The sequence below is a fragment of the Rattus norvegicus genome, chromosome 10 (assembly GCF_036323735.1).
Source record: "Rattus norvegicus strain BN/NHsdMcwi chromosome 10, GRCr8, whole genome shotgun sequence".
Lineage (NCBI taxonomy): Eukaryota > Metazoa > Chordata > Mammalia > Rodentia > Muridae > Rattus > Rattus norvegicus.
In genome coordinates this window covers 53,304,726-53,330,000 of record NC_086028.1, presented here as the reverse complement: position 1 = coordinate 53,330,000, position 25,275 = coordinate 53,304,726, and the positions used below count along the sequence as shown (strand labels likewise).

The 25,275-nt window shown below is 45.6% G+C and overlaps 1 protein-coding gene across 11 annotated transcripts in view; it reads right to left on the bottom strand.

Annotated features, from left to right (window-relative positions):
• The window catches only part of Stx8 (syntaxin 8), a 239,341-nt gene that overhangs the window by 63,912 nt on the left and 150,154 nt on the right, over nt 1–25,275 (bottom strand). For 3 of the 11 annotated variants that reach the window (XM_063269747.1, XM_063269748.1, XM_063269745.1), the window contains one exon: nt 20,194–20,362. The exons of 6 other annotated variants lie outside the window; for them this stretch is intronic. In XM_063269747.1, coding sequence (XP_063125817.1) covers nt 20,256–20,362 — 107 coding nt within the window. In that variant the 3' untranslated portion in view covers nt 20,194–20,255. Of the gene's footprint in view, nt 1–20,193; nt 20,363–25,275 lie in introns of those variants that run through there. 2 more of the 11 variants (XM_063269746.1, XM_063269743.1) reach the window with 2 other exon arrangements.

The window sequence follows — 25,275 nt, the reverse complement described above, 5'->3', positions numbered from 1 at the left end:
TGTTTCTACAAACATGCCCCGAGAAAAACACCTTACAATTCCACGGAATATGTCCACTTTAAAAAAGAAAGCCTTGAGTATAAACATTAACCCAAAGGGCTGGAGAGCTGGAGAGCTGTCCCCGCAGTCAAGAGCTTGCTGCGCTTCCTGCAGCTTGAGCGAGGGCGCCAGCCACTGCGCTCATAGACAACTGCGACTTTAGCCAGGAGATCTAAAGCCTTGTTCTGGCATCTAAGGACACACACACCCCTTCCAGAGGAGCCAGGTTTGATTCCCAGCACCACATACGGTCATTCACATATGTAACTGTGGGAACCATAGTGTACGCGTGTGTGTGTGTGTGTGTGTGTGTGTGTGTGTGTGTGTTTGTGTGTGTGTACAGACAAAATACTTATACATATAAAACAAAAGTAATCTTTAAAAAAAAAAGATGTTGGGGGAGGAGAGCTGTTTCCTTGCATATAAACTCTGCTCAAGTTATGAAAGAAAAAGGTCTCATCATATTTCAGAGAAAAGTTCTGATTTACTCAATGCACATCCAGCACCAGGACAGGAGGATAGCTAACAATGGTCTACCCTACTCAATCCGGGAGCATAACTGCTCTCTTCCCACCTCAGCTCTGCTTCCTTGCTGCATGCTGCCTTGACTTCCTACTGGGCACATCTCTTGCTCCTTATTCCTCTACCCTCTAAAGTCAGGGCTGGGCTGGAGAGGTGGCTCAGTGGTTAAGAGCACTGACTGCTCTTCTAAAGATCCTGAGTTCAATTCCCAGCAACCACATGGTGACTCACAACCATCTGTAATGGGGATCTGATACCCTCTTCTGGTGTGTCTGAAGACAGCAACAGCATATACACATACATGAAATAAATAGATAAATATTTAAAAAAAAAAAAACCAAACCAAAAAATTTCAGGGCCTTGAAGATGCTAAGGAACCATCTTGCCAAGTAAGCCATACCCTCTATCCCATCCTGACTTAAGTTCCTTGCTCTTCATTTTTCAAAGTCTGTGTCATGATTCAAGTATGATAATTTCTCTCTGAATATCAAGGTTAAAGTCTTCCAAAGTCCTCGATGTTGAGAGAATTCAGTTAACAAACTTAAATGTTATTGGGAAGAGATAGGTTTAAGTAATGCATGAGTATACTTTTTCATTCATTCATTCATTCATTCATTCATTCATTCATTCACTGAACTTGTATGCCACAGCTTGAATGTGGTGGTTAAAGGACAGCCTGTGGGAACAGTTGTCTCCTTCCACCATATAGGCTCCAGGGATTGAACTCAGGTGGTCAGGCCTGCTGGCAAACACCTTTACCCATCTTGAAGGACCATGTGAATGTATTTTATATAAAAGTAGACTGAAGAGATAGCTCAGTAAGACCACTTGCTGCTCTTGCAGAGGACCTGGGTTTGGTTCCCAGCACTGACCTCAGGCAGCTCCAGTTCCAAGGTTTCTGATGCCTTCTTCTGGCCTCAGGAATACTTGGACTTACGTGCTATACAAACAAACATGCAAACAAATATATTCATAAATACAAATCAAAATTTTAGAAGACTCTAGCGAGGGAAGTCTGCATAAGTCCTATAGAGAGAACATCGGATACTTTGAAGATAAGTAAGAGATGTCACCATCAGTTCCACCCATCAGTCCTGCTCAGGGGATACTTTGGAAAGCCGCTTCCCTGCTGTTTTTAGTCTATGCACTCCACTAGCTTGTGGGCATGGATGTTAAGCAACTTTCTCTCCTCCAGTGGCTGCCACTCCTTCCAAATGCTTGATTGTCTGATCTGATGACTTTGAATAAATTGGCACCCACCTCAGTGTCATACCCACATCCAGTGTTCAAAGTGTTTCGGTGACAATTTCTGTCCACTCCTACCATCTTTCTTTCAGTTCCCTTGGCTCAAGGGATACCATGCCAGGTGCTGTGCTAGCTGATGGGGTCTTCTACCTAGGGTTCGGGTCTCGTTTGCTTGTTTTGAGTCAAAGTTGGCCTTGAACTCCTGATCCTTTGGACTCTGCTTCTTAAGTACAAGTGTGTAGTGTGCTACTCCACCTTCAGGACTGATTCGTGTCTTCTGCACCCTGGACAGTATATAGCACATAACAAAGGGTTGTTAAACTTTTCTTGAATGAATGAATGAATGAATGAATGAATGAACACAAAATAAAAGAACCACATGAGACATAGTGAAGTGTCTCAGCAAAGGTCACAGGTAATAGGCACCTGTAAGTCAGTACATCATAGGATAGATCCTATAGCTGTCTGTCATGATACAGAAGTGGGGAACCAAGGAAGAAGTCTAGTGTAGTAGTGATTTACCCTGAATGAGAACCCCAGGTCTCTATACCCCAAAACAATTCAACCAATATTTATGGCAAGGGGGAATCCAGGTTTGTCATTTGTTTAGCTCTCTGGGTCATTCTGGTATGTGGCCCATGGAGGGAACTGCTGCTTCATGTCCATTCCATGAATCAGCAGGAGCCACTCCTCCTATCCATGAGCCCTTCCACACTTACTGACCAGAGTCTGCACTCATACAAGGTGCTCAGAGGCTGTGTCTGAGCTGGTCAGAGGCAAATGGCCCACAAAGGGAAATGAAGACTAGAAAACGGATAGGGGTAGAGAGACATGGAGGTGGGCTGGTGACTACCTTTGAAGGCCCATCCTAGTCCTGGGGGCCAAGGGTACAGTGTGGTAGGAGCGAGGGAGGAAAGCTGAGACCAGGTGTAGGACGAGACCCAGTTATTAGTGGAAACTGCTAAGGGTGGGGTGGTTGTTTCTTTGCTTTGCTGTGTGTGCGTGCATGCGTGTGTGTGTGTGTGTGTGTGTGTGTATGTATGTATGTATGTATGTATGTAGTATCTTTGAGATACTGGATTGCTTCTTCCATTATTAGAGGGATTAAACACAGCTTCTTGGGCTTGTCCAGCAACAGCCTTTACTCGCTAAGCCATCTTGCTGGTCCTAGGGTGACCTGTATCTCCTGAAGGGGTCCAAGCTTGGGAGTAACTCTGTTATCCCCTTTCCTGCCTCTGTGCTTTGCTCCCTTACCCTGAAATGCCATGCTTACTCCAACTCTCACCTGCTCTTTACTAATTCATAAGCCTCCAGGCAAGAGTGGCTGGAGATGAACTGACTTCTGGCTCCTGCATTACTTTGTGTGGACCACTCAACATGGCCCTAGCATCCCTCTGTCCTGCACTCATGTTTGTTTATTACCTTCTCCTTCCTTTACTAACCACAGCTCTTCAAAGAGGAGTTCTCAAAGGGCTAACCAAGATAGCTCAGTGAATAAAGGTACTTGCCATGACCACCTGAATTCTGTCTATCCCTGCAACCCACACAGACGGAGGAGAGAACTAACTGCCCATGTGTACCGTGGCATGCTGTTCTGTAGTTTCCTCTGGAGTTAAGGCCTTCTATCCTGGAGGGAAACTTAGGAAGTCACAGGACATAAAGGGAAAGTCAAACAGCAGGGTGTTTATAAGGAGGTGAAAAATCAGGAAGTTCTAGGGCAGTGGTTCTTAACCTTCCTGATGCTGGGACCTTTTAATACATTTCTTAGTGCTGTGGTGATCCCCAACCATAAAATTATTTTATTGCTACTTCATAACTCTAGTTTTGCTACTGTTTTGAATCGTAATGTAAATAATGGGTATACAGGCTATCTGATATGTGACCGCAGTGAAAGGATCATTTGACGACCCCTCCCACCACCACCAAAGGAGTCCCAGCAACCCACAGGTTGAGAACTCCTTTTCTAGGGGGGAGGTAATCCAGGGAACCATCCTTAAGTCAGGAAGTTAACAACTCAATGGCTTCAGAAAGGCTCCGAAAGTGACCAAAGGCCCTTCCTCAAGAATAAACAACTATGGCCGACTGAGAGTCATTCTCGGAGAAGCTGAGCGGCCTCCAGGAAACGGAGCCATCGAGCTGCCTGGAAGAGGTTCATACCGACCGAGAACCACCTAGAAAGGGCACTCTGACGTACTGAGCTGACCGCAAGCTGTGCGGTAGGCTCTGGGTCCTCAGCTTTGGTGAGCTGTGTCCCCCATGCTGTCTGTGGCGGGCTTTGCTGATAGAGCTGTCTTTGGGACATTTCTGCTCTTGTAAGTAGGAACCCCACTAACTCATCAGCTCATCGAGTTTGATTTTGGTGTGCCAGTTATTGTGAGCTCCCTTTCTAGGATAAGAAGATATGTATACTATATCTCCTCAGGAAGTCTACCACATAACACATGTGTATCTACGTACACATGCACACACACACACGTGTATGCATGCACACTTTCTTAAATAAATGTGATTTTTAAAAGAGCCCATTTGATACAAGAAGAAGTTTCAAAGACTAAGGACCATGAGCGGGTATTGAGTAGACTCTAGCTTCACGGCCCAGGGCTCCCTGAATTGATTTCTCTGTATGCGGGTCCTAGACACTAGCATACCAGATGAGTACCAAAACCAGAAAGTCCTGCACACGATCACACACACAGTCTCCAGAGGCTGCCGCTGTCTCATGAGTCCTCACTTGATACCAAATGCATTCAACCTTGGCACCATTTCAAAGCTAGAGTGATAGTGTTTGAACTTCTTCTTCCTGCCAGGTATTGTGGTGGCGTCTGTAATAGCACTTGTGAGACAGGGGCAGGGGGGTCTGGAGTTCAAGGCTAGCTTGGCTACCTATTAAATTCTAGACTAGCCTTGGGTACATGAGGCCATGATGTCTAAAAAAAAAAAAAAAAAAACAAAACCAAAAAACCAAAAAAAAAAAAAAAACCAAACAAACAAAAAACAAAAAATAAACACTCTTTGCAGCTCATTCACAATCAATGTACTAATCAATAAGCTTCCAGAAACAAACAAGAAAACACGCAAAGAAGACATTCATCCTGGATCACCTCTTGTTCAACTGGCGTATGCTCAAAAAGCCTCCTGTCTATAGCCAGTGACGTGCACTTAGCTTTTCTGATACATATGAAACAAGACTGGAATCAACTGTCCCACAGAGTTGATTCAGGGCCCGGAGAGATGCTGTGAACCCTCCCAAAGCTGCCTGCTCCTGTTGCTATGGTTAGCATTTCCTACTGGACCCCGAGGAATCACAAAACTCTATTCTATGTTCTGTATTCTATCACGTGTTCTTGTGGCTTAGAGCTGGAGGTGGGACCCTTCGGCTGAAGCCCCCCGGGATCCTCCCCTGCAGCACGGTGTCACTGAAGGGAGCCAGCAGAAATGGAATGAGTGGATGATAGACGACTGCCACAGAAACCCAGATATAATAAATAATCGCCCATTTGGAATCTGCACCTGTGTGGGAGCACGAGGCACACCTGCCCGGCCAGTTCCTCCTGTTCTCAGCCCATCAAAGGGGCAGCCGCTTCATTCCTGCCTGTGACCTCCACTCACTCTTCACAAGGCCTGTGATGTTCCCAGCACACGGCCTCTCTCACCATTTAATAGCTGTACTAAACACACTTGCTCTTTAATGTCAACCTGGTAAAATTCTGTTTAATTTTGTCTTGCTGAACATTGTTTTGTAAAAGGAAGATGTATATTAAAGAAATCTGGCCACATTACTTAATTAATGGGGGGTATTACCAAGTTCATCTGTGAAAAGGAAGTGAGGCTAGTGCACATCTCCTCTCTCCTAACTCCAGTTCACAGGGTGTGCGTTCCATCCCTGGGTTTTCAGAAAGTCTTTACCAATCCCAAACTCACCCCGACTGTAGATTTCTTCTCTGTTTGCCCTTTGCACACTGACTGCACTACTGCTTCATATCCACAACACCCACAAGTGACCTTTAAGCTGAAATGGTAAAGAGCTGACTTCTGGTGGTATAAGGTGAGAACCTAAAGTGAAGAACTGATGCTTTCTGTCTGTCTAAAACACCAGAAGAACCTGGAGTGCTGGGTCCACACTGACACCCTCAACTCGCCCTGTGGCAAGGGGCAGGCTTCTAGGCTGGATATTCCCATTCTTCTCTGCATAGCTGCCCCTGTGAACGCAGGGAGGGAGTGTGGCTCCAGTCCCACAGAGCCTTTCATTCCCATGTCCTTCATAAACCAATGTGTTAGGTGTTCCAATATAATCCCAGCACTTGGCAGGCAGGCCAGCCTGGGTAACAAAGTGAGTTAGGCAAGCCTGGGCTCAGAGAGGAAGCCTATTTCAGAAAGGCACAGCAGGAAGATGGGGTATTAGCTACACAAATCCTTCAGTGGACTCCGAGGACAGTCTAGGGGTTGTGAACAAATGCTGAAGAGCAGAAAGAAGCAAGCGAGGTTTGGACGAGCAGAAATAACAGGTTTGGTTGGAGCCTCAGACCCAGAGCCTAGGGCTATGGGTGTGTGTTCTAGAGACAGCATGGAGCTATGGAAAGTTGGCTGCCAATCTCTTATTAAAATAACACCTCTGTTTCAGGCGATCATGTGAGTGACTGTATCTAAGACCCAAAGAGAAAGATGACTCTGAGGACCCACCCAGTGAGGTGCAGCTCGGTGCACACGAGGATGACAGGGTGCAAGTGGGGCCTCTGGAGGGAGAGGGAAGAAAGCTCAAGGGAAAGAAATACCGACTTGAAGAAAGGTGGTGCCCAACACAAACACTGCAGCAGACTGGCTTTTGTTCTGTTCACAAGCATGTGTGGTATGCTTATGATAGCTGGGCGACACGCTACAGATGATGAATTTAGTTTACACTTGCTGAGTGCCAGGAAATGACAGAGTGATCTACAGAGGGATGGACAGATAAAAGGTGCTCTGAGTGGCAGGACAGCTGAGGGCTGGGGAGAGAGGGAGAGGATTTGTGAGCACGAAATGCAGATGCCTACGGATGTTATGGACCATAAAACCCAGAAAGCCTGTGTTCTGGACAAGGTATGGTAGAGGGGTTGGGGTGTGGTTCAGTTGTCTGTGAAAAGCCCCATGGTATTTAATCCCCAAGTGCAGAGCAGGGTGTGTATGTGTGGTCAGTGGGGGCAGGGTGGGGGGAAGAGCATTTTGGAAGGAAGATAGGGAGGGAGGGTGGAGAGTCAGTCCTTCAGTGCACAGGCTTAGGAACCCAACAGCACTGTCACTCTGAGTGCCCTCAACAACTCAAGTCTGAGTCCTGGAATGGTAGATGGACTAAGTTTATCAAGGGGAAATAAAATCAGATGATAAGGATTATGGTTGTTCTTTCAATTGTCACCTATCAAAAACTCATGTGGAGCCCTGAATCTGAAATAACCAGAACATTCCAACAACCCCCATCCCCATATATTCACGCCTCTCACAACTTCTGTAAAGAATCCAAAAGTGAAAGATGCCAGAATAATCCCGGGCCTTGATTTATCGCTTCACAACTGGTTCTGGGAACCTTGCACCCCACCCACCCCAAGCCCTTTCCACTTTTCCAGAACATTGCTATAAATTCTGCCATCAGATCCGGGTGGCAGGCATGGTGGTGACGGATGTCACAGTGGCAGAGGGGAAGGGGAAGTACAGATCCCAGCTGGGAACAGAGACACCCCACCCTGGCAAAGGCTGCTCCCAGGATTCTCAGTCTGTTCTTGCTGTTCTATCAACCAGCAACTTCCTCCTGCCCAGCCCTCCTCTCCTGAAGAATAAGCTTCCCTTCTACCCCTGCTTCCACCTCGGCGGCTTGACTTGGGTTCTTTTATGAAAAGCATGAGGCTAAATTTAGTATTAGAACCAGGTGAGGTGGTTCACGCCCACAATCCCAGCACATAGGAGGCCAAGGCAGGGAAATGCCAAACCAGCCTGGGCTAAACAATGAAATCCTATGAAAGTAAAGAAGGAAGAGGAGGAAGAAAGGGAGGAAGGAGGGGAAGAAGAGGGAAGAGGAGGGACTACACACTGAAGACAGAGTCTCTTATACACTAGGACTGTCCTCAAACTCAACATGTAGCCAAGGGTAACTCTAATTGTCTAATTCTGCCTCTTTCTTCTTCCCAAGTGCTGGGATGACAGATATTCACCACCATAGTTGGGGTTTATGTTTATATTGTTTATAGTTGGGGGTTTATGTAGTATTGAAGACTGAACCCAGGTCTTCGCCTGTGCTAGGCAAGTGCTCTACCAATTAAGATAGTAAGTGTCGTCGTCGTCGTCGTCGTCGTCGTCGTCGTCGTCGTCGTCGTTTTGAGACAGAGTCTCTTTGTAGTTTTAGCTGTCCTGGAACTTGATATGTAGACCAGGCTAGCCTAGAACTCAAAGGAATTCTCCTACCTCTGTCTCCTAAGGATTAAAGGTATAAGATATCATTCCTGGTCTTAAGAGACTTAATATTAAAAATGAGAAAGCCCTGGGATGCAAAGGGTCAGGGAGATGTGTGCCAAGGGATGCAAAGTCCCAGAGATAGGAGAAAGAAATTCTGGTGTTCCGTTGTGCAATTAAGTGACTGTCATTAACAATAAGATACCGTGTGCTTACAAATAGCTCTTACCCTTTCAGCAGTGTGAAACACACACTATTTTTACCTATGGTCACTCTGCTGTGATCATAAAAATCTTAAAAATTACCCATTTGCCTGTCTGAGACTTTTACTAAACATGACCATCTCCCTATCCTAGGAACTCAGCCTCCAGTAACTACCATTTAACTTTCCACTTCCACAAGTTTATCTTTTTCAGGTTTCCTTGCTAAGTGACTTCACGCAGTATTTATCTGTGTCTAACCTGTGATCGATAACTACCTCCAGATTCATAAATGACAAAATTGCTTTCATCTTAAAGGCTGGATAGTATTCCACTGTGGCTGAAATTGTGTATCCCTGATGGAAACTTAGGTTGCTTCCCTGTCTGTCTCCTGCTAAGGATGCTGTAGCCACCACGGGAGTGGCGCTGTCTCTTCAGCAGGGCAGTGGGGCTGCTGGGGTTTGTCTGTTTCTTTGAGGAACCTCCCTACTTCTCCCTAGCATGTGCCACAACACACATTCCCACCAACAGTGCACAAGAAATTCTCTTCCTCCATCTCCACCAACTTCCCCACCATTATTTTGAGGAACAGATTTGGTGGCCCCTCAGTTTGAAGAAAAGGGAAGTGGTTTACATAGAAAGGCAGATTCCATGTAGGAACATGGGGTATTCCCGGAAGCTTTCTCTGCTTCTCAGTACCTCCCTCACTTCTGACCTTCTCAACCTCTCTCCTGCATGCCACGCAAGTGGTCACTCACTCTCACGTCTGAATCGCCCTTCTTTCACCTTGGTCTCCATGCCCACTCTCCCCTCCCCTGTGTCTGCCCTTGGCTCAACTGTGGATCACCGCAGTAGCACACAGCACTCTGCCATCCATCAATCTCTGCCATTTAACCTCAATCTCCAATGCCGGTGTGTCACAGAAAATTAAGAACTTCTGAGAGTAACCACAGAAAGAAAAAGTTTAGCAAGCAGGACCACGAATCCCTCACCTCAAACCCATCTGGTCACTATTCTGAAAGGCAACTGAATGCTCAATGAATGGGGGTGCTTCTAACCTATGAAGGCCTTACAGCAGGCTTCACATTCATGCTAATACAGTATTTGGGGGAGGGAGGACCAAACTAAGAAAACGAGAGTTCAGGAATGAACAAACCTCCTAGAGCCTCTAACTTGCTGACAGGAGGCAACACCATAGGAAGGGCTACAGGGCTTCAGGGCTGATGTGCTCCCTTGACCAGGTTATGCCAGCTTATGGAGGGGCACATTCAGAGGAACTCCCCCTTGCTAGCAGCTTCAAAGTGGGATGTGCCCCCAACATCAATTTATATCACTGAGTAGTAAAAGAATTAGCCAAGGGCCCTGTGCTACTCTGTTGCCCCCTGTGACAGCCCACACCACCCTATGTGACAATTTTCCTCTTCTAGTCTTTCCAGTCTGCTTATGCTGCTTGGTACCATGGAGCCTGGAAGAAGTACTATTTAGGAAAATTGGTCCTTGTTTTGGAAAACCAGTTATGGATGGATAGAAGATTTCTGGGTTTTTTTTTTAATTGTAATAAAGCGCATGCTACAAAAATTATGGTCTAAGAGTCTGAATTCATGGATTTACAATGTTTACAGTAGTCACTACTATTCCAGAGCTTTCTTCTCACACCCTTCCCAGAGGAAAGCTCACAGCCATGAAGCAGCATTTTCCTCAGCATCCCACTGCCTAGCCTCGGTAATTACCATGTGTCCCTGTGCCAACAGCTTATCCAGTTCCGGACTTTGCAGACCCAGGAAGCTGTGCAATACGTGGAGTTGTTTGCATGTGGCTTCTTTAACGGATCAGAGAATGTAGGAGCTATCATTCAGTCCTTTTTATGGTTGAATAGTATTCCAGTATATGGTACGTGTTAAACCTCCTGTGGAAAGAACACTGGCAGCTACATTGTAAGGGGCTGTGAGCTGCCAAGACAGAGGAATTTATTGTGACAGATGATGTTTCTATTACTGTCCCCAGGCATGTGAGTATTGAATAAGGGACTCAAATGCAAGCGCAGTGTAGCCATCCCATTCACAGTACACTTTCTATCCCTATTCAGATGTCATCTTCCTGGCTGACAAGTCTTTTTGAAAAGCTTAGACAGAAAACCCTTTTTTGTGTTATTTAGTGCCTTTCAAGGAAGTCCAATCAAGCTGTCTTGGGCCAGCTTCTCAGCATCACAATCCCAAGATCTGATCTCTGCTCTTGGCATGCTTGCTCTAGAAGAAGCTGACCATGCAAAGCTTCCCACCTATGACGTCAAAGATAAAGACCTACACAGAGCCAGGTGGTGGTGGCTTGGGAGGCAGAGGCAGATGGATCTCTGTGAGTTTGAGTCCAGCCTGTCTACAAAGTGAGTTCCGAGACACAAGACAGGGAGGGCTATTACACAGAGAAACCCTGTCTTGAAAACTAAAACAAAACAAAACCCTAAACTAAGGTTCAAGACCAGCAAGAACTACAACTAAAGTGTTTCTGTGAGCCTGCCTTCGATTTGGCTTCTTTTTTTAAAAAAAGATTCTTATGCCAGGTGTGGTAACGCATACCTCTAGTCCCAGCAATAGGGAGGCAGAGACATATAGGATCTCGATGAGTTTGAGGCTAGCCTGGTCTACTTGTGACCCTGTAATGCAAAATTTTACACTGATTTATCCTTTCTTTATGTGTGTGTAGTGGGGAGAGGTCTAGGATCATGCATGCCACATCCCACGTGTAAAATCCAAAGGACAATTTGTGGATGTTGGTTTTCTCATTCTATCAGGTTGGGGCCCTAGAGATGGAACTAAAGTCATCAGGCAGCAAGCAGTTTATTTGTTGTCTCTCTGGCCCATGGCTTCTTGAGGAAGCACTTCTGAGAAGAGCCCAGAGAGATGTCAGTCAGGGTTGCTTTCCTCAGTCCTGAGGCCTGGAGATCCCTGTGTGGAGTGTTTAGCCCTTTTACCTTGCCTTGCTCTCACCAAAATTATGCCTGTCTTTAAAGACTTCCTGCGGTTGAAGGTCAGATAGGAAAGGGTTTATCAGAGCCACACCTAGGAGTGTCACTAGACATTGTCCTTCTTTTAGGAAAGGCACTAAAACTAAGACATGAACCTATAAGAAACTTCATTGTCTATGTTTGTGCAATTTCCTTTTCCAAGTCTATTTTGAAAGATTTCAAACCTCTGGAAAAGACAGTATAATACAGGATAACTTAGGCTAATTGATAAATAATTAATATATTCAATAAATAAATGATTAACATTAATTTTCTCTGCCTGTGCAGTATGCTTCAACTTTGGAAAGCAAGATACAAAGACATGATGCCTTGGGCAACACACTGTTCTAGTTTGCTTCCTGTTGTTGCTATAAGCACCATGATCACAAGCGATGTAGGGGAGGGAAGGGCTTGTTTTTGTTTAAACTCCCAGGACACAGCCCACTACCAAGGGAAGGCAGGCAGGAACTGAAGCAGAAACCACAGAGGAATGCTGCTTGCTGGCTCATTCACTGGATCACCTTCTACAAGCTTCTCATGCAGTCCACCTGCCTGGGGATGGTACCGCCCACAGTAGGCTGGGCCCTCCTGCATCAATTAATAATGAAGCCAACCCTCTCCACCCACGGGCCCCTAGACCTCAGCCTGGAGATTCCCTCCTCAGGTGACTGTAGGCGACATCAACTGAGCATTAGGGCACATACCTAAATGGCATCATAATCACAGTACCTCTGTCATATCTGACAGTTTCTTTAGAGCCAACCGCTGATACACTGCCTAATACACAGTCCACATTCGAACACTCTTCACCTACCCATTAGTGTGCTATTAGTTGGGTACTTTTATTCCCTTGTCATTGTTAATAGATACATGCCATTATTATTATTGGAGGGCCTGCATTTCAAACCCAGGACCTTCCTTGTACATGCCAGTTAAGTGCTCTACCATTGAGCTACCCCCCAGGATTTCTCTGAAACAGGGACTGGCCTTTAACTCAGAAGCTTCTGACTTTGCATTCCAGCGCTGTGTATGTTCTTAAACCCAGAATCCAATGAAAATCCCAAGCACACTGAGCAGACACAGCCTTTCTTTTTTTCTTTTCTTTTTTTTTTTTTTTTTTTTTTTTGGTTCTTTTTTTCGGAGCTGGGGACCGAACCCAGGGCCTTGCACTTCCTAGGTAAGCGCTCTACCACTGAGCTAAATCCCCAACCCCAGACACAGCCTTTCATAGTCACGCATCTATAGTCATCCTTACGTTTTCTTCATGACCACTGATGGTCCATGTCTCTCAGACTGTCCTCAGTTTGAACTGCTCTTGAGGACTCTCTTTGTTCAAGTTAATAATTTTGGCATTAAAAAGAATAGAGAGGTGATGTATCAACTCCCACTGTACTCAGGCTGGAACTTCTGGCTGCCGGTTCCACCTGCAGGTCTTGCTGTTCCATAACTTTGCACAAGCATTTTTTTTTTCTCTTTGTAATTAATAACTCACGGGGAGACACCTTGAGGCTCAGTATCCCTGTTTCCCAAAACCCCTTACTTGTGACTTTACTCTTTCTGTCTTTTCATCTTTTGAGATGGGGTTTTACTATTTCGTCTAGGTTGGTTTCAAACTCATATAGGCTCACATAATTCTCCTGCTCAACCTACTGAGTGGCCAGGGCTAGAGCTGCATGCGACTATACCTGGGAAAAGGTGACTTTTACAAATATATATTTAATTTAACACATTAATTATGTGTGTGGGAACACGCAAGCGAGTGCAGGCGTCCATGGAAGGCGAAGGCATCAGGCCACCCTGGAACTGTAGTTACAGGTTGCTGTGAGCTGCCCTGCACCAAGGCTGGTGTACTGAACTTAGCATGTCTAGAGAAGCAGTAAGTGCTCTTAACTGCTAGGCCATCTCTCCAGTCCAAAAGGTGATCTTGAAAATATCGTTCTTTTGAATTCCTTAGCTGACAGGAAGAGTTTCTCCCTGTCCTTAGGCTAACGAATTGATCCTTCATGGAGATGTGGAATTTTGGATGCATTTTTAAAAATCAACATAGATATAATACAGATGACCTATAGTTCTTGGGTTTTAACCCGGGGTTTCAGTCAAGCCAGGCAGGCATTCTGCCATGGAGCTCTATCCCAAGCCTAGCATCACTACTTTTCTTCCACCAACTGCTCTAAACCTGACAATGGGCTTTCGTGATTGCTGATTTGTTTTGCTTTTTGTTTTCCTGGAGTTATTAATTGCCTCACTTTTGCAGTTCTTTGGATTCACTCTTACTTAATCTCACACCCTCCCACAGCTTTTAGTGAAATGTTTCATGCAGGGAAGCATACTGATCTACTCCCCCTCAGTCTTTTTGTTGTTTTGTTCTGTTCTGTCCTGGGTCTCACGTAGCTCTGGCTGACTTTGAACTCCTGAGCTTCCTGCCTCCACCACTTGAGTGCTGGCCTTACAGGCAGGAGGCACTGCGCCTCCCTCTGCCAGCGCTACTCCTGCCTGGTCTGTCTCAGTCTGCTGCAGGGTCTCCCACTGCCATCATCCTGGAGTTAGCGCTATTTCTCCCTCTAGTTTCCCGGTGCCCAGATCTTTCTAGGGTTACTTTCCCCTTCATTGCATGGCTGCCCAGTGTTTCTGCTGAGATGTTGGTATCAGATCCTTTGATAGACAGACATGCTCTCCCAGACCTACCCGGGAAGCCTGCGGGGAGTTAGGTTGGGCTATGGGGTGAAAGTTTCTTGTGGTTGCTATTTTGTGGGAGGGTTTTGCTATATTGCCCAGGCTAGCCTCAAATCATTCTTACACTTTAATTAGTGTGTGTGTGTGTGTGTGTGCACACGCGTATGTCTGTGCATCCTCACCCTCACACTTGTGCATGCCGCAGTGCACATGTGTAGGTTGGAGGACAACTTGTGGGAGTTGGCTCTCTTTCAACTGCATGGGTCCTGGTGGTTGTCAGGCTTGGGGGTGGACATTTTTAACTAATGATCCTTCTCACTGGCACATGGACTCAAATTCTTGATCCTGGGATTGGGGGTATTCATCAATGCACCATGTTCAAGAACCTTTCAGCCCCATTTCTTAAACTAGTTGTTAAGTGAGCTCTCTCAAAACCGTTACTCTGTCCTTAGTACTCGTGTCATTTCATGATTATTCCTTGGACAAGGTCTGGATCTTGTATTGATCTACTAGTTTTTGCACATCCCCGCCTGTCTTTTAATTTCACTTGATGGAGCAGTTCTTCAGGTCTATGCTCCAATCTGTGAAACTGCAGGGAGGTAGCCGGAGGCTCTTTCCATTTATGGCTTTCCGACCAAAGAATGCTTCTCACGTTTTTTTCTCCCCCGCAAAGAGGAAGACAGGAAATGGCTGATGTATGGAAGTCAATCTGATTGCAGGTCACTAAGTTCAACCCTTGCTCCTTGCAGGGATCTGCAGCTATTTAAAGTTTAGGTGGCAGGTCCATTTGGCAACAGTGGAAATAGTGTCATCCCTGCGATTAGTTCAAGGTGAATATGCTGCTTGCTCTGTTAGAGACCATCTGATCCTCGAGGTTTTCTTAAACTTAGAGTGCTTGGCAAGACTTGACTAACAGTTCCAAACCGAAGGGTCCTTTAGAACATGGCATGGAATCCTCTCCTACTATTCAAGAGCTCTGTGAAGAACCTAGTAACTGGGAAAGGAGTATCAGAGACATCCAGCAGCTGGGGTTCTGTGGAAACTCTGCAGAGTCTCCATCCCTATCACTTCGAAGTACGTGTGTCAGGCGCTGCCCATGGTCTCCTGCTCAGCACCTGTTCTCCACTGCTCCCTCACACTGGGGCTTGGTGGCTGCAGCTTGCTTTTGCAGGCTCCCTGACAGCTGGCACAGGAAGAGGAGGAAACGTCCTGCATTTCCCTGTCTGCTTCTATGAGTAGCCCTGCAGGCTGTCTGTGGCCCCTCCGAGAGTCCAGATGCAGAGGCAAAGCATGGGTCGAGGAGCCCATCCCAAGTGCTAACGGTTCTGTCTGGATAGCAATCCTGGGAAGGCCACAGAGTAGCTGGCCTTCCCCTCAACGTGGCAGCTGCTTCCCAAAGTGAACTCATTTGGGGGAAACTTCACCTTTCTCCTCCCACTCCCTCATTTAGGAATACATATATATGCAACAACAATTGAAAAAACAGAGGCCTTGAATTTGAGAAAGAGAGAGCAAGTCGGGAGGTGTGTGGAAAGGAGTGGAGGAAGAAAGGGGGAGATGATTATGCTTTAATTTTGAAAATTAAAAATGAAAATAGTTTTCACATTGCTAGAATTACTAAATGTACACCTCTCTCTCTCTCTCTCTCTCTCTCTCTCTCTCTCTCTCTCCCTCTCTCTCTGATACGATGGCTCTCTGAGTTGGCTGTTAGGTCATTAATTTTTCAGGCCTGTATAGTTATGCCACATCACTAGGTATTAACTCACAGACTAAAACAGTTTAAAGTGCATAGCAGAAAGATGGGCATGGTGCCCAGGCCTAAAAGGCACTGAGGCAGGAGGATCTCAAATTCAAGGCTAGCTTGTGCTACATAGCAAAACTTTCTTTAAGACACACTTGCACACAGTTGTTTTCAAAACTAAGGTACAGAGTGTACCATAAAGATACACAGTGACGCTTCTTAAATGTACTTTTGGGGACTATTCCTGTGCTGTTATAGCCTATGCCATACTTCCAGATGGCTCCATGTTCTGCAACACATCAGGGAGAGACACTGACTGTCTGGGACAGACAAAACAAACCAGGGAATGGTAGCATTTTATGGGTGTTGGCTGGGAGGGTGGGATGGAGCTCAGGTGTGAGACCTTCTAGACATGTAATCATGACTGAGTTGATGAACAGAGAAAGATAGCAAAGATAGAACAGAAAGAAAACAGGAAATAGAGGGGGAGCTAGAAAGAGAAGAAAGGGGAGCACAGAAAATCCATGGAAGAGTCCCTACCCACAGAGCTGGAGATGTGGTCTGGGAATGGGCAACTCTGTCTCCATCAAGTTAGCCCATGTGGTCTAATCCAGGGCTCACCAAACTGGCTCCCTCCAGGGCTACTAGTGCTTCAGGGCTGTTGGCTCAGGGACCTGGCTAGGTTTGTGTCTAGCATACTCTCATAGGAACTTGGGCTCCTAACTTTCAACAAGGAAAACAAGATATTAACATTTGTGAAAGTCACGACCCTCAAGGTAAGCACAGTGGTCCTGGGAAGGTAAACTGGACAGATAACCTCAAATCTCCAAGCACAGATTCATCAAAGACTCCTTATTTCTTTTTGTCCTTAGGAGCCGGACAGGTTTCCTACCAGTAGCAAAGCTACACTTGTGATTGGGCTTTGACATGAGTGTTAGAAACAGAATTTGAAATACTATTGGGTCCATTTTGTGTGATGCTACTAGTAAAATCAGTAAGTGTACCCCCCTCCTCTACCTCTTTAACTAGTTGGTTCATCTTTAACAAACTGACTCTATTTGTCCAAACCAAGTAATGCTCAGCTTGACGAGAATCAGAAGTGGTTCCTGCAGTTGGCTCGCCTATCCTCCAGATAGAATATTGCATTACAGGCAGTTTCCACTTTACAAAGTGCTTACAAATATGGCTTTGTTTGGTTTTTAGTATTTACAGCCCCAGAGGCCCCTCTTTGTTTTCCTCATGAAAAATTTGCCAGGCTAGCAAGATGGCTCAGCAGGCAAAACACGTGCTTTGCCATCTTGAGACCCGAGTTCGATCTCTGATATCCACAATGGAAGAAAAAACAGCTCCTAAAAGTTTTCTTCTGGCCTCCAATATGCCTACTTGTTCATCCTGTTGCTGAAGAAACCACACATTTTAGTTAGGGGCTTGGAAGGATTGGTTGGGTACTGACCTGGACGCCTCCTCTCTGGTACTGGTGTTCATAGTTATCAGAAGATGTTAGGCAAGTTGCCAAGGGAGAAAAGTTACCCACAGTCCTAGCTAGTTGTAAAGTTATAAAACCCTTACTATGGGACACACAAGACATCTCAATAGTGTAATGGTGGCACTAATATTTTGGGGAGAACCAACAGCTGCCTGGTTGGACTTAAGACTCATTCAATCATGGAGGGAACTCATGTTTGGTACTATAAAGCTAATCAAAAGCCCCTACCTGGAGAGGTTATAACCCTAGAGGGAACCTACTACTTCTGTTCTGCTAACTGATATTGTTTCTACCCGTCTTCCTAGCGCTTATCCTTAAACCCACAGACAAACGCAGCTAATGCCCCTGCATTTGCATTTGCATAGAGCAGATGGGACAATTACAGAGATCAAATGTGATCAGGGTGCAGAGGATAAGAGAAGGTAGACTGTCTACCCCCAAATAGGACATCTATGACACAATCCCTGTACCCACCACGTTGCGGAAGACTGTTAGAACCAGAGGACCCGGATATTGCATCCATGAACACTTAGCAATGCCTGTACAAGACCACACCAGTTGATGTTCCTACATGGCAGGGGGGGGGGCAGGGAAGGGTCTCATGGCCCTGCTGCTAGCTGAAGAGCTATAGCTAGTCATGGTGGCCTAGTGAGGGAGAACCAGTTTTCTTCAGGGTCAAGCACACCGATGGGTTGTCTATGCCCAAGTGTTCAGTCTATACCCAAGCACATGCAGGCAGCACTAGCTGGACGTAGTAGGTTTCACAGACATACTAAAACCATGATCATTACAGAGGACATGGATCTGAGGGGCATGAGAGGGGCTGGAAGTGGGGAAGAGGCAGTGGATATAATGAAAATACACCCTATGAACTTCTAAAAAAGACGATAAAGATTTGCCAAAGCCTGCTATTTATGCACCTTCTAGCAAAAAGGCAATCTCATGAGGAGAGAGAAAAAAATCTAAGTTCGTGATGAGCATCAAGCTGACTGGAGCCATCATAAACTACGGGGGGGAAAAAAAAAAGCCAGACACAGCTTAAGAAAGAGTACGAGAAGAGCCACGGGCGACAGTTCAAATCAGGTTTATAGTAAGAAGAACAGAACTAGAAACATGGGTGTTGGAGGAGAGGGAAGGAAAAAAACAAAGTACATTTTAGAAGAACTGTAAGTTTAACCTAAGAAATAGTCTGTGAAACAACAGATTAATCCCAGGAGTTCAAGGTCAGCCTTGGCGACATAGCAAATCTGAGGTCAGCCAGGGCTATGTGAGACCCCATCCCAAAACCCCAAAAAGAGGCAAAAGGCTCAATGCTAAAGTAAGGCAGACTTCTTACTGCCACCCTAGGAAAAGGAAAGGCATGTCCCTGATTCTTAGATGGCAGTTGGAATAGTGAGGATTAAAAGGTGTTTTAAATTCACAGGATATACAGAATACACCAAGAGGAGTCAACGTGACTGAGGTCAGACAAGGGTAATGTCAGAGGTCATAGGATAAAAAGCCATTGCAGACCAAACAACATGAGACTCCACTCTAGGCTTCCTCACAAAATGGCTAATGGGGAGCAACAGTAAGAATTCTTCCTCTACTTGCATGTACACTGAAGATGACCTTTGAGTGTTTACAATTCTCTTTGTTCCTATTTCTATTTGTTTAAGCAAATACAAATAGATATAATAAAGATCCTATTTGCTACATTAAACCCATGGGCGCAGCAGCGACGTGCGCACTGCACTGTGTCAGACGTCCAGGAACTTCAGAAATGTTGCATTCCAGCTGTGTCGTAATTTCATGGAGCCGTGAACAGCAGGTTACTTATTCATTGTTCAATAAGCACTTTGTTGTGGTAAATCTATACGGCATAAAATTTACCATCCCATCATCCACAAGGACACAGCTGGGTGACAGTAAGTACATTCTCACTGGTGGGCCACCATCGCCTCCGTATCGACTCATTGTCTAAAACGGACTTTTTCATTTCCTTTGTATCACATAAAAAGTCAGCAAAATGATAAACACATTAGATGCCTTTTTTTTTTTGCAATAAATACTATCTGTTCTTTCAAAAAAAACTACAACTGCACAAAAGTTGCTTCTAAAGGAATTACTACTTTAAGGGCTAAAAGGAACATGGGCTATCTGGAGTCAAAGACTATTTGGGGTCATTCAGTAGTCAGGTGCTCTCTCAAGCCACATGTCCTACGGAGGCACGTCAGCACTGGGGGGCGAGAGATGTGGTGCTGCTGTGGGGGAGGCTTGTGCCACAGACCCAGACCCAGATGACACCCACATCTGACCTAAAGATCAATTTGCTGCTAATCTGGAGAAATTGGCCTCAGTATTCAGGCTCACAGGCAGAGAAAACCAATAGTGATTTTAAATGAACCACAAATCAGTTATTCCAAGGAATTTAGCATGGTTCACTGACTGGAAATTGTCATTTCTGCCTGACTCTGAAGTAGAAAACAAAGGTGAGCCAAAAAATAGATACCAGTTCACTGCCAGGGTGTTGATGGAGCCAACTAATGGATCCCCAGAGCCGATCGAAAGCTTTACTAATGCAACAACATCTGGAGTCCAGTTATTTAAAAGCTAATACCAGGGCTTACAAAACTGCGTTTCAAAAGGGCCTAGTAAAGGCGAGGCATCGATTTTACCCCCCTTCCTTCCCTTCCTCCCACTCTTCTCCCTCACCCTCCCTCTCTCTCCTCTTTTTTCTCTCTTCCTTCATTTCTTCTAGGGCTGGAGATGGTGCCTAGGGCTCTGCAGAAGCCAGGCAAGTGTTCTACTATGGAGCCCCATCTCCAGTCCCTATTTATTTTTAACTTGTACAGATTTCCTGACACTTCCCAAACGCTCCTTACTTTATTCACACACAGTCTCGAGAGGGCATCTATTTCATTGTGGGTGCAGCTGAGCCACAGGTCTTTGTCACTGAGCCTCAGGCACGACCTTCGATGGAGCTGCTTCCTCTGAGGCTCGGTGCTCGGTGCTCGGCACAACAATGAGTGTGGCAGGCAGAGATGCTCTGTGCAGAGCTGCAAATTAAGGTGGTGATGCATTCATTGTTAAACTCTCTAAATACAACGAACATAACGCTGTTGTTTGCTGCTGTGGCCGCTTTAATTTCGTTTCTATTTAACTTCACTTGACAATGCTTGTTGTTCTTCCTAAGCAATGGAGCAGCTAATGTTACACGCGCACTTCCCTCTGTGAGCACACACTCTGTGAGCACACACCAGGCAAGAGTGCTACGCACTAAGCAGCCAAGAGAACAATGGATGCAGGCGAGCATCTCCTACTGAGTAATGCAGAAAGAGGGTGACCCTTGTGAATGACCGTGCCTTAGTGATGCACAGCTACCCTTTGACTCATCTACAGTTACACACTTTAGAGAAGAGGCACGGGGACTTGCATCCAATGCTACCATCCTGGGAATTTCTTCCAGGTCACATTCAGACATGTAGCTAACAATCGTCGTCTAAGGGCCATTGTGCCAACTGGAGAGGCAAAGCAAAGGAATCTCCAGTTATGAATGCAGAGCCCAAGGGAGCAGCCCATATCCAGCCCTTTGCTTCCCTGTCCTAACACATATTAAGCCCACCAAAACTTCCCAATCTTTCTTATTACTCAATGCGTATGATTTTCCTTACAAACACAACAAACATAGCAGTGGCCGCCCAGCAGAAAAGGCTAACCCAAGAGAGCCTAGTCACGGGCCGGGATGGGGGTGGGGATATGTGCAGGGGAGGAGTGGGCAGCTTGATTCTCTTCATGGAGGAATGTGGAAAAGAAAAATTACTGGATTGCATGAAACAATGAGCACTTAGCTGATTTTACATATGAAAAGGAGAAGTGGTTCCTGGGGCCCCTCAAGCTTTCTCCAGCTTCGGTAATTCCAGCCACAACTAGAATCCAATTTATTTCGGTTTACAAATATAAAAGACAGTCAACACGTTGGTGGAGCGTGAGGAACTCAGAAAAGGTTAGGCTCGGCTAGCAAAGGCCTCTTCCTCCCACCAGTTCTGCCTCAGCAGAAGGCACATTCGGTCCCAGCACTGCGGACAGTTCTCACCCTACCCAGGAGGAGCTGCTCCCTCAGGGAAAGCAGATGAACTGCTCCACACAGATCACCAGAGGACACACACGGATGCACTTATCGGTAATGTCACAATCAAGGCCTGTACAGTGCGATTAGTATTCAGTACGAGCAGAAATTGCTCTTAGGAAGAATGCCTTATCATTCTGCACCGCACTGAGCAAAAACAATAATCTAGAAATGATTGTATTTGTGGTCAAGTCTGACTCTCTGATGATAGCAAAAGTCAGTGCCTCCTCCAGTAGACCCTGAGATGCACGGAGGCTTGTGAGGCGGTCATGGCCTCTGACAGCTCTGGGGCTGTCAGCCTCTATCAATCACCTCCTATTAGGCAAAGGTTTTCCAATTCTGTGCTTCTCTCAAGGGCTTAGTTTGCCTGGATTCAGTTGCAGCATTGGCATTTGAACTTAGTGCTCCTCCTGATCTCATTCCCCAAATAAATGCCGTGAGAAAAGAAATAGGCTCCCCCTAAAACCAGGCAGACAACAGCGATATGGTCACATATAAAGGGCATTCTGACGACAATAATTAACGTGCATTACACAAACTTCAATGTAGAGTATGTGAGGGCCAAGAACAGGGAACTTCTGAGTTGACCAGTTAGTCCCTGAATGACTACCAAGCAATACCCATGAACACAGCAGAGTGCCAGGCCATTCTCTTGGGTTAAACAGGCAGGTTTCCTATTTGTTTAATATATCAGTTTACTACTTCCTATTATTTCCTTGGTGATTTTTTTCCCCTAGACTATTCTAGAAAGGTGTGCAATAGTTTGAAATTGAATGAAAACAGATTACATATAAAAGAACTCCTTAAGGAGTAGAATCTGTCTTATTTATTTTGCAATTCCAATTGCTGGGTGGATGCTAAATTAATATACTAAAGTCCCAAGGCAGTGGCCACTAGCAATGTCAATATTATGTAGATTTTTCTATATCAAATGAGAGACTTCAGTGCCTTGGTTATTTTCACTTAAATGTGACAGAGCAGGACGAGAACAGGAAGTGATGGAGAGCGAGCCAAGCTGGACAGAGTGGGCTGAGGGGCTAATCACATATGTGAGAGAGATCCCAAAGGGCCACATGAGTCCACTTTATTTGGGATACAAGGTGCCTTTTAAGTGTCAATTTCTTGTCAACACTAACATACTGGGTAACTTCATTTAAGGACCCAGACTTCAGGTTTCTCTTTAAGAACAACGGCTAGGCAGTGGTGGCACACACCCTTAATCCCAGCAACCAGTAACCCAAGGCAGGTGGATGGTACCCACTCTTTTTTTTATTGGATATTCTTTATTTACATTTCAAAAGTTATCCCCTTTCCTAGTTTCCTGTCCCTAAACCCCCTATCCCATCCACTCCTTCTAGCCTTCCTGCCCTGACATTTCCTTATACTGGGGCATTGAGCCTTGGCAAGACCAAGGGCTTCTCCTCCTACTGATGCCCAACAAGGCCATGCTCTGCTACACATGCAGTTGGAGCCATGGGTCTGTCCATGTGCAGTCTTTGGATGGGATGGCACACACCTTGAATCCCAGAAACCAGGTTAGAGGCAAGTGGTTCTGGTCTACAGAGTGAGTTTCAGGACAGCCAAGGCTACACAGAGAAACCCTGTCTGGAAAAAGAAAAACAAACGAACAAACAAAAAACTGAAACAACAGTGTCAAACCCAGATGACCCAGCAGCCCCTGGCTTCCCTCCACTTGGAAGCAGTCTGCTCTGCTCTCCACACCACCGCTGGCTAGTCTCAGCTGCCTACCTCAGGCAGGATTCTGCTCTCTGGTTCTGAAGCAAATGAAGGGTTGAAAGGCGTGGGGAGCCTGGCAAACAGGAAGGTGGGAGTGGTGGAGTATGCCTATCATCTAAGGGCTCAGGTGGCCAAAGTGGGAGGATTGGGAGTTCCAGGTCATCCTCAGCTACAACAGCAAGTCCTAAGCCAGTGGACTGCATGAGACTTTACTTAGAAACAGAAAAAGAAGATGAAGAAGAAACAGAGTTAGCTGTAGGGAAGAATTCGCGTCCATGGGTCAGGGACAGAGACAAGGTGCTGTTGGGGCATCATGAAAGACTGGCTGGGAGCTAAAGACACGGGCCTGGGCATTCAGGCAAACTTGGGTCTGCAAAGCAGACCTGTTGGGTTCCCGAAGTTGCCCACTGTTGGCTGCCCACAGGAAGGGGAGATGTAATGGCATGAGGAAAAGAATCAAGAAAAATGAGGAGCAGACCAAGCGAGGGTTGGGGAGGGAGTAAGCAAGACAAACCTCTTTTTAATTCAAAGAAGATGCTAACTTCATGATCTACAGTTATCTCTATATAATATCGTTCTATAATATATACTAATAATATAGTATAATATATATAATTTGCTCTTCTTAAAGGCTTTTCTGTGCTGGTTTCAAAAGGGTATGTGCCTCCAAGTCTTACCTATATCACCAACCAACTTAAGTCACCAGGTTAACATAGCTGATCCTGAGAACTAACTAGTACTGACTACCATGGCACCTGCATGACCTTCCTCACATCACCAGAGTAACCAGGTATATTACTGTGGCCGGAACACCCCATCCCTTATCCAAGCTGCTTGGGACCAGACGTGTTTCAGATTTTTGCTATGCTTTTGTATTTTAAAATAATTTACATAAACATAATGAGCTCTTGTGAGGAAAGGAAGCAAGTCTAAACACAAAATCCACTTGTTCCACATACACTGTATGCACACAACCTGAGGTAATTTGGCACAACTGTTTGGGTACGACTGCATTTTGACAGCAACTCATCACCTGAGCCCAGGGATGAGATTTCTGCAGTCTGGAAGTTTTAGAGTTTGAGGCACTTCTCAGTCTAAAGTTTAGTAACAGATGTCCATTTGTCTTTGCTATCTTCGTTTTAAAAAGAAAAAAGGAGGGGTTGGGAATTTGGCTCAGTGGTAGAGCGCTTGCCTAGCAAGCGCAAGGCCCTGGGTTCAGTCCCCAGCTCTGAAAAAAACAAAAAAGAAAAAAAAGAAAAAAGAAAAAAGGAAAAAAAAGAGCACAAAAGAGAGATACAGAGGGGCAAATGACTCTCCTATTCACCCAGGCTGCAAGTGGGGGCCACCCATTCTGGACTACACTTCTTGTGCCCATGACCCCGCTGCACCTCCAGGGGAGCTGCAGGTAGATCCAGTGGTTCCAGGTGGGGATAGTGGCTGTGCAAGGTCAGCAGGGCTGATTATCAGCTGCAGCAACACAGGAACGATAACATCACAATGGCTGTGCTTAGACAACATTACGTAATGGTCAATGTGCTCGAGAAGCAGGGCTCCAGTCATTGAGAACTCCTAGTCTGGCCTTTCACAATTGGCTCTCTCCTCAGACTCAGACAAGGTTCTATTTTGAATTCTAATGAGGATCAGCCACACTGAATATTTAAACTGCAATTACAAAGACCCGCTTCTATGTAAATGTCTCTAATACAAGAAACAGGTCTGAAGATGTATCAAGGAGCCAGGGGAACCTATCAGCCTAATGTGCCTTTATAATCTAGGGGGTGGGGGAAACAGCATTATTTTCTACTTGATGTTATCACAGGGGGGCGTGTGTGTGTGTGTGTGTGTGTGTGTGTGTGTGTGTGTGTGTGTGTGTGAAGAGGAGCTGGGAAAGGAAGAGGGAGAAAAAACACACAAAGATCTTGGTAAAAATTTCCAAGCGCAGGCTCTGCAGTGAAAGGACCACAAAGAAGTGCTTGGACCTTTGTTAACAACTGAACAAACAAATTCATCACTCAGCCCTTCTCCTGTGTGGCCCCTTGTGGTCTGTATTTATAACTAGAACTTCGCTCCCTGCTCAAGCCTCTATGACTGATATGTCAGGCTGGC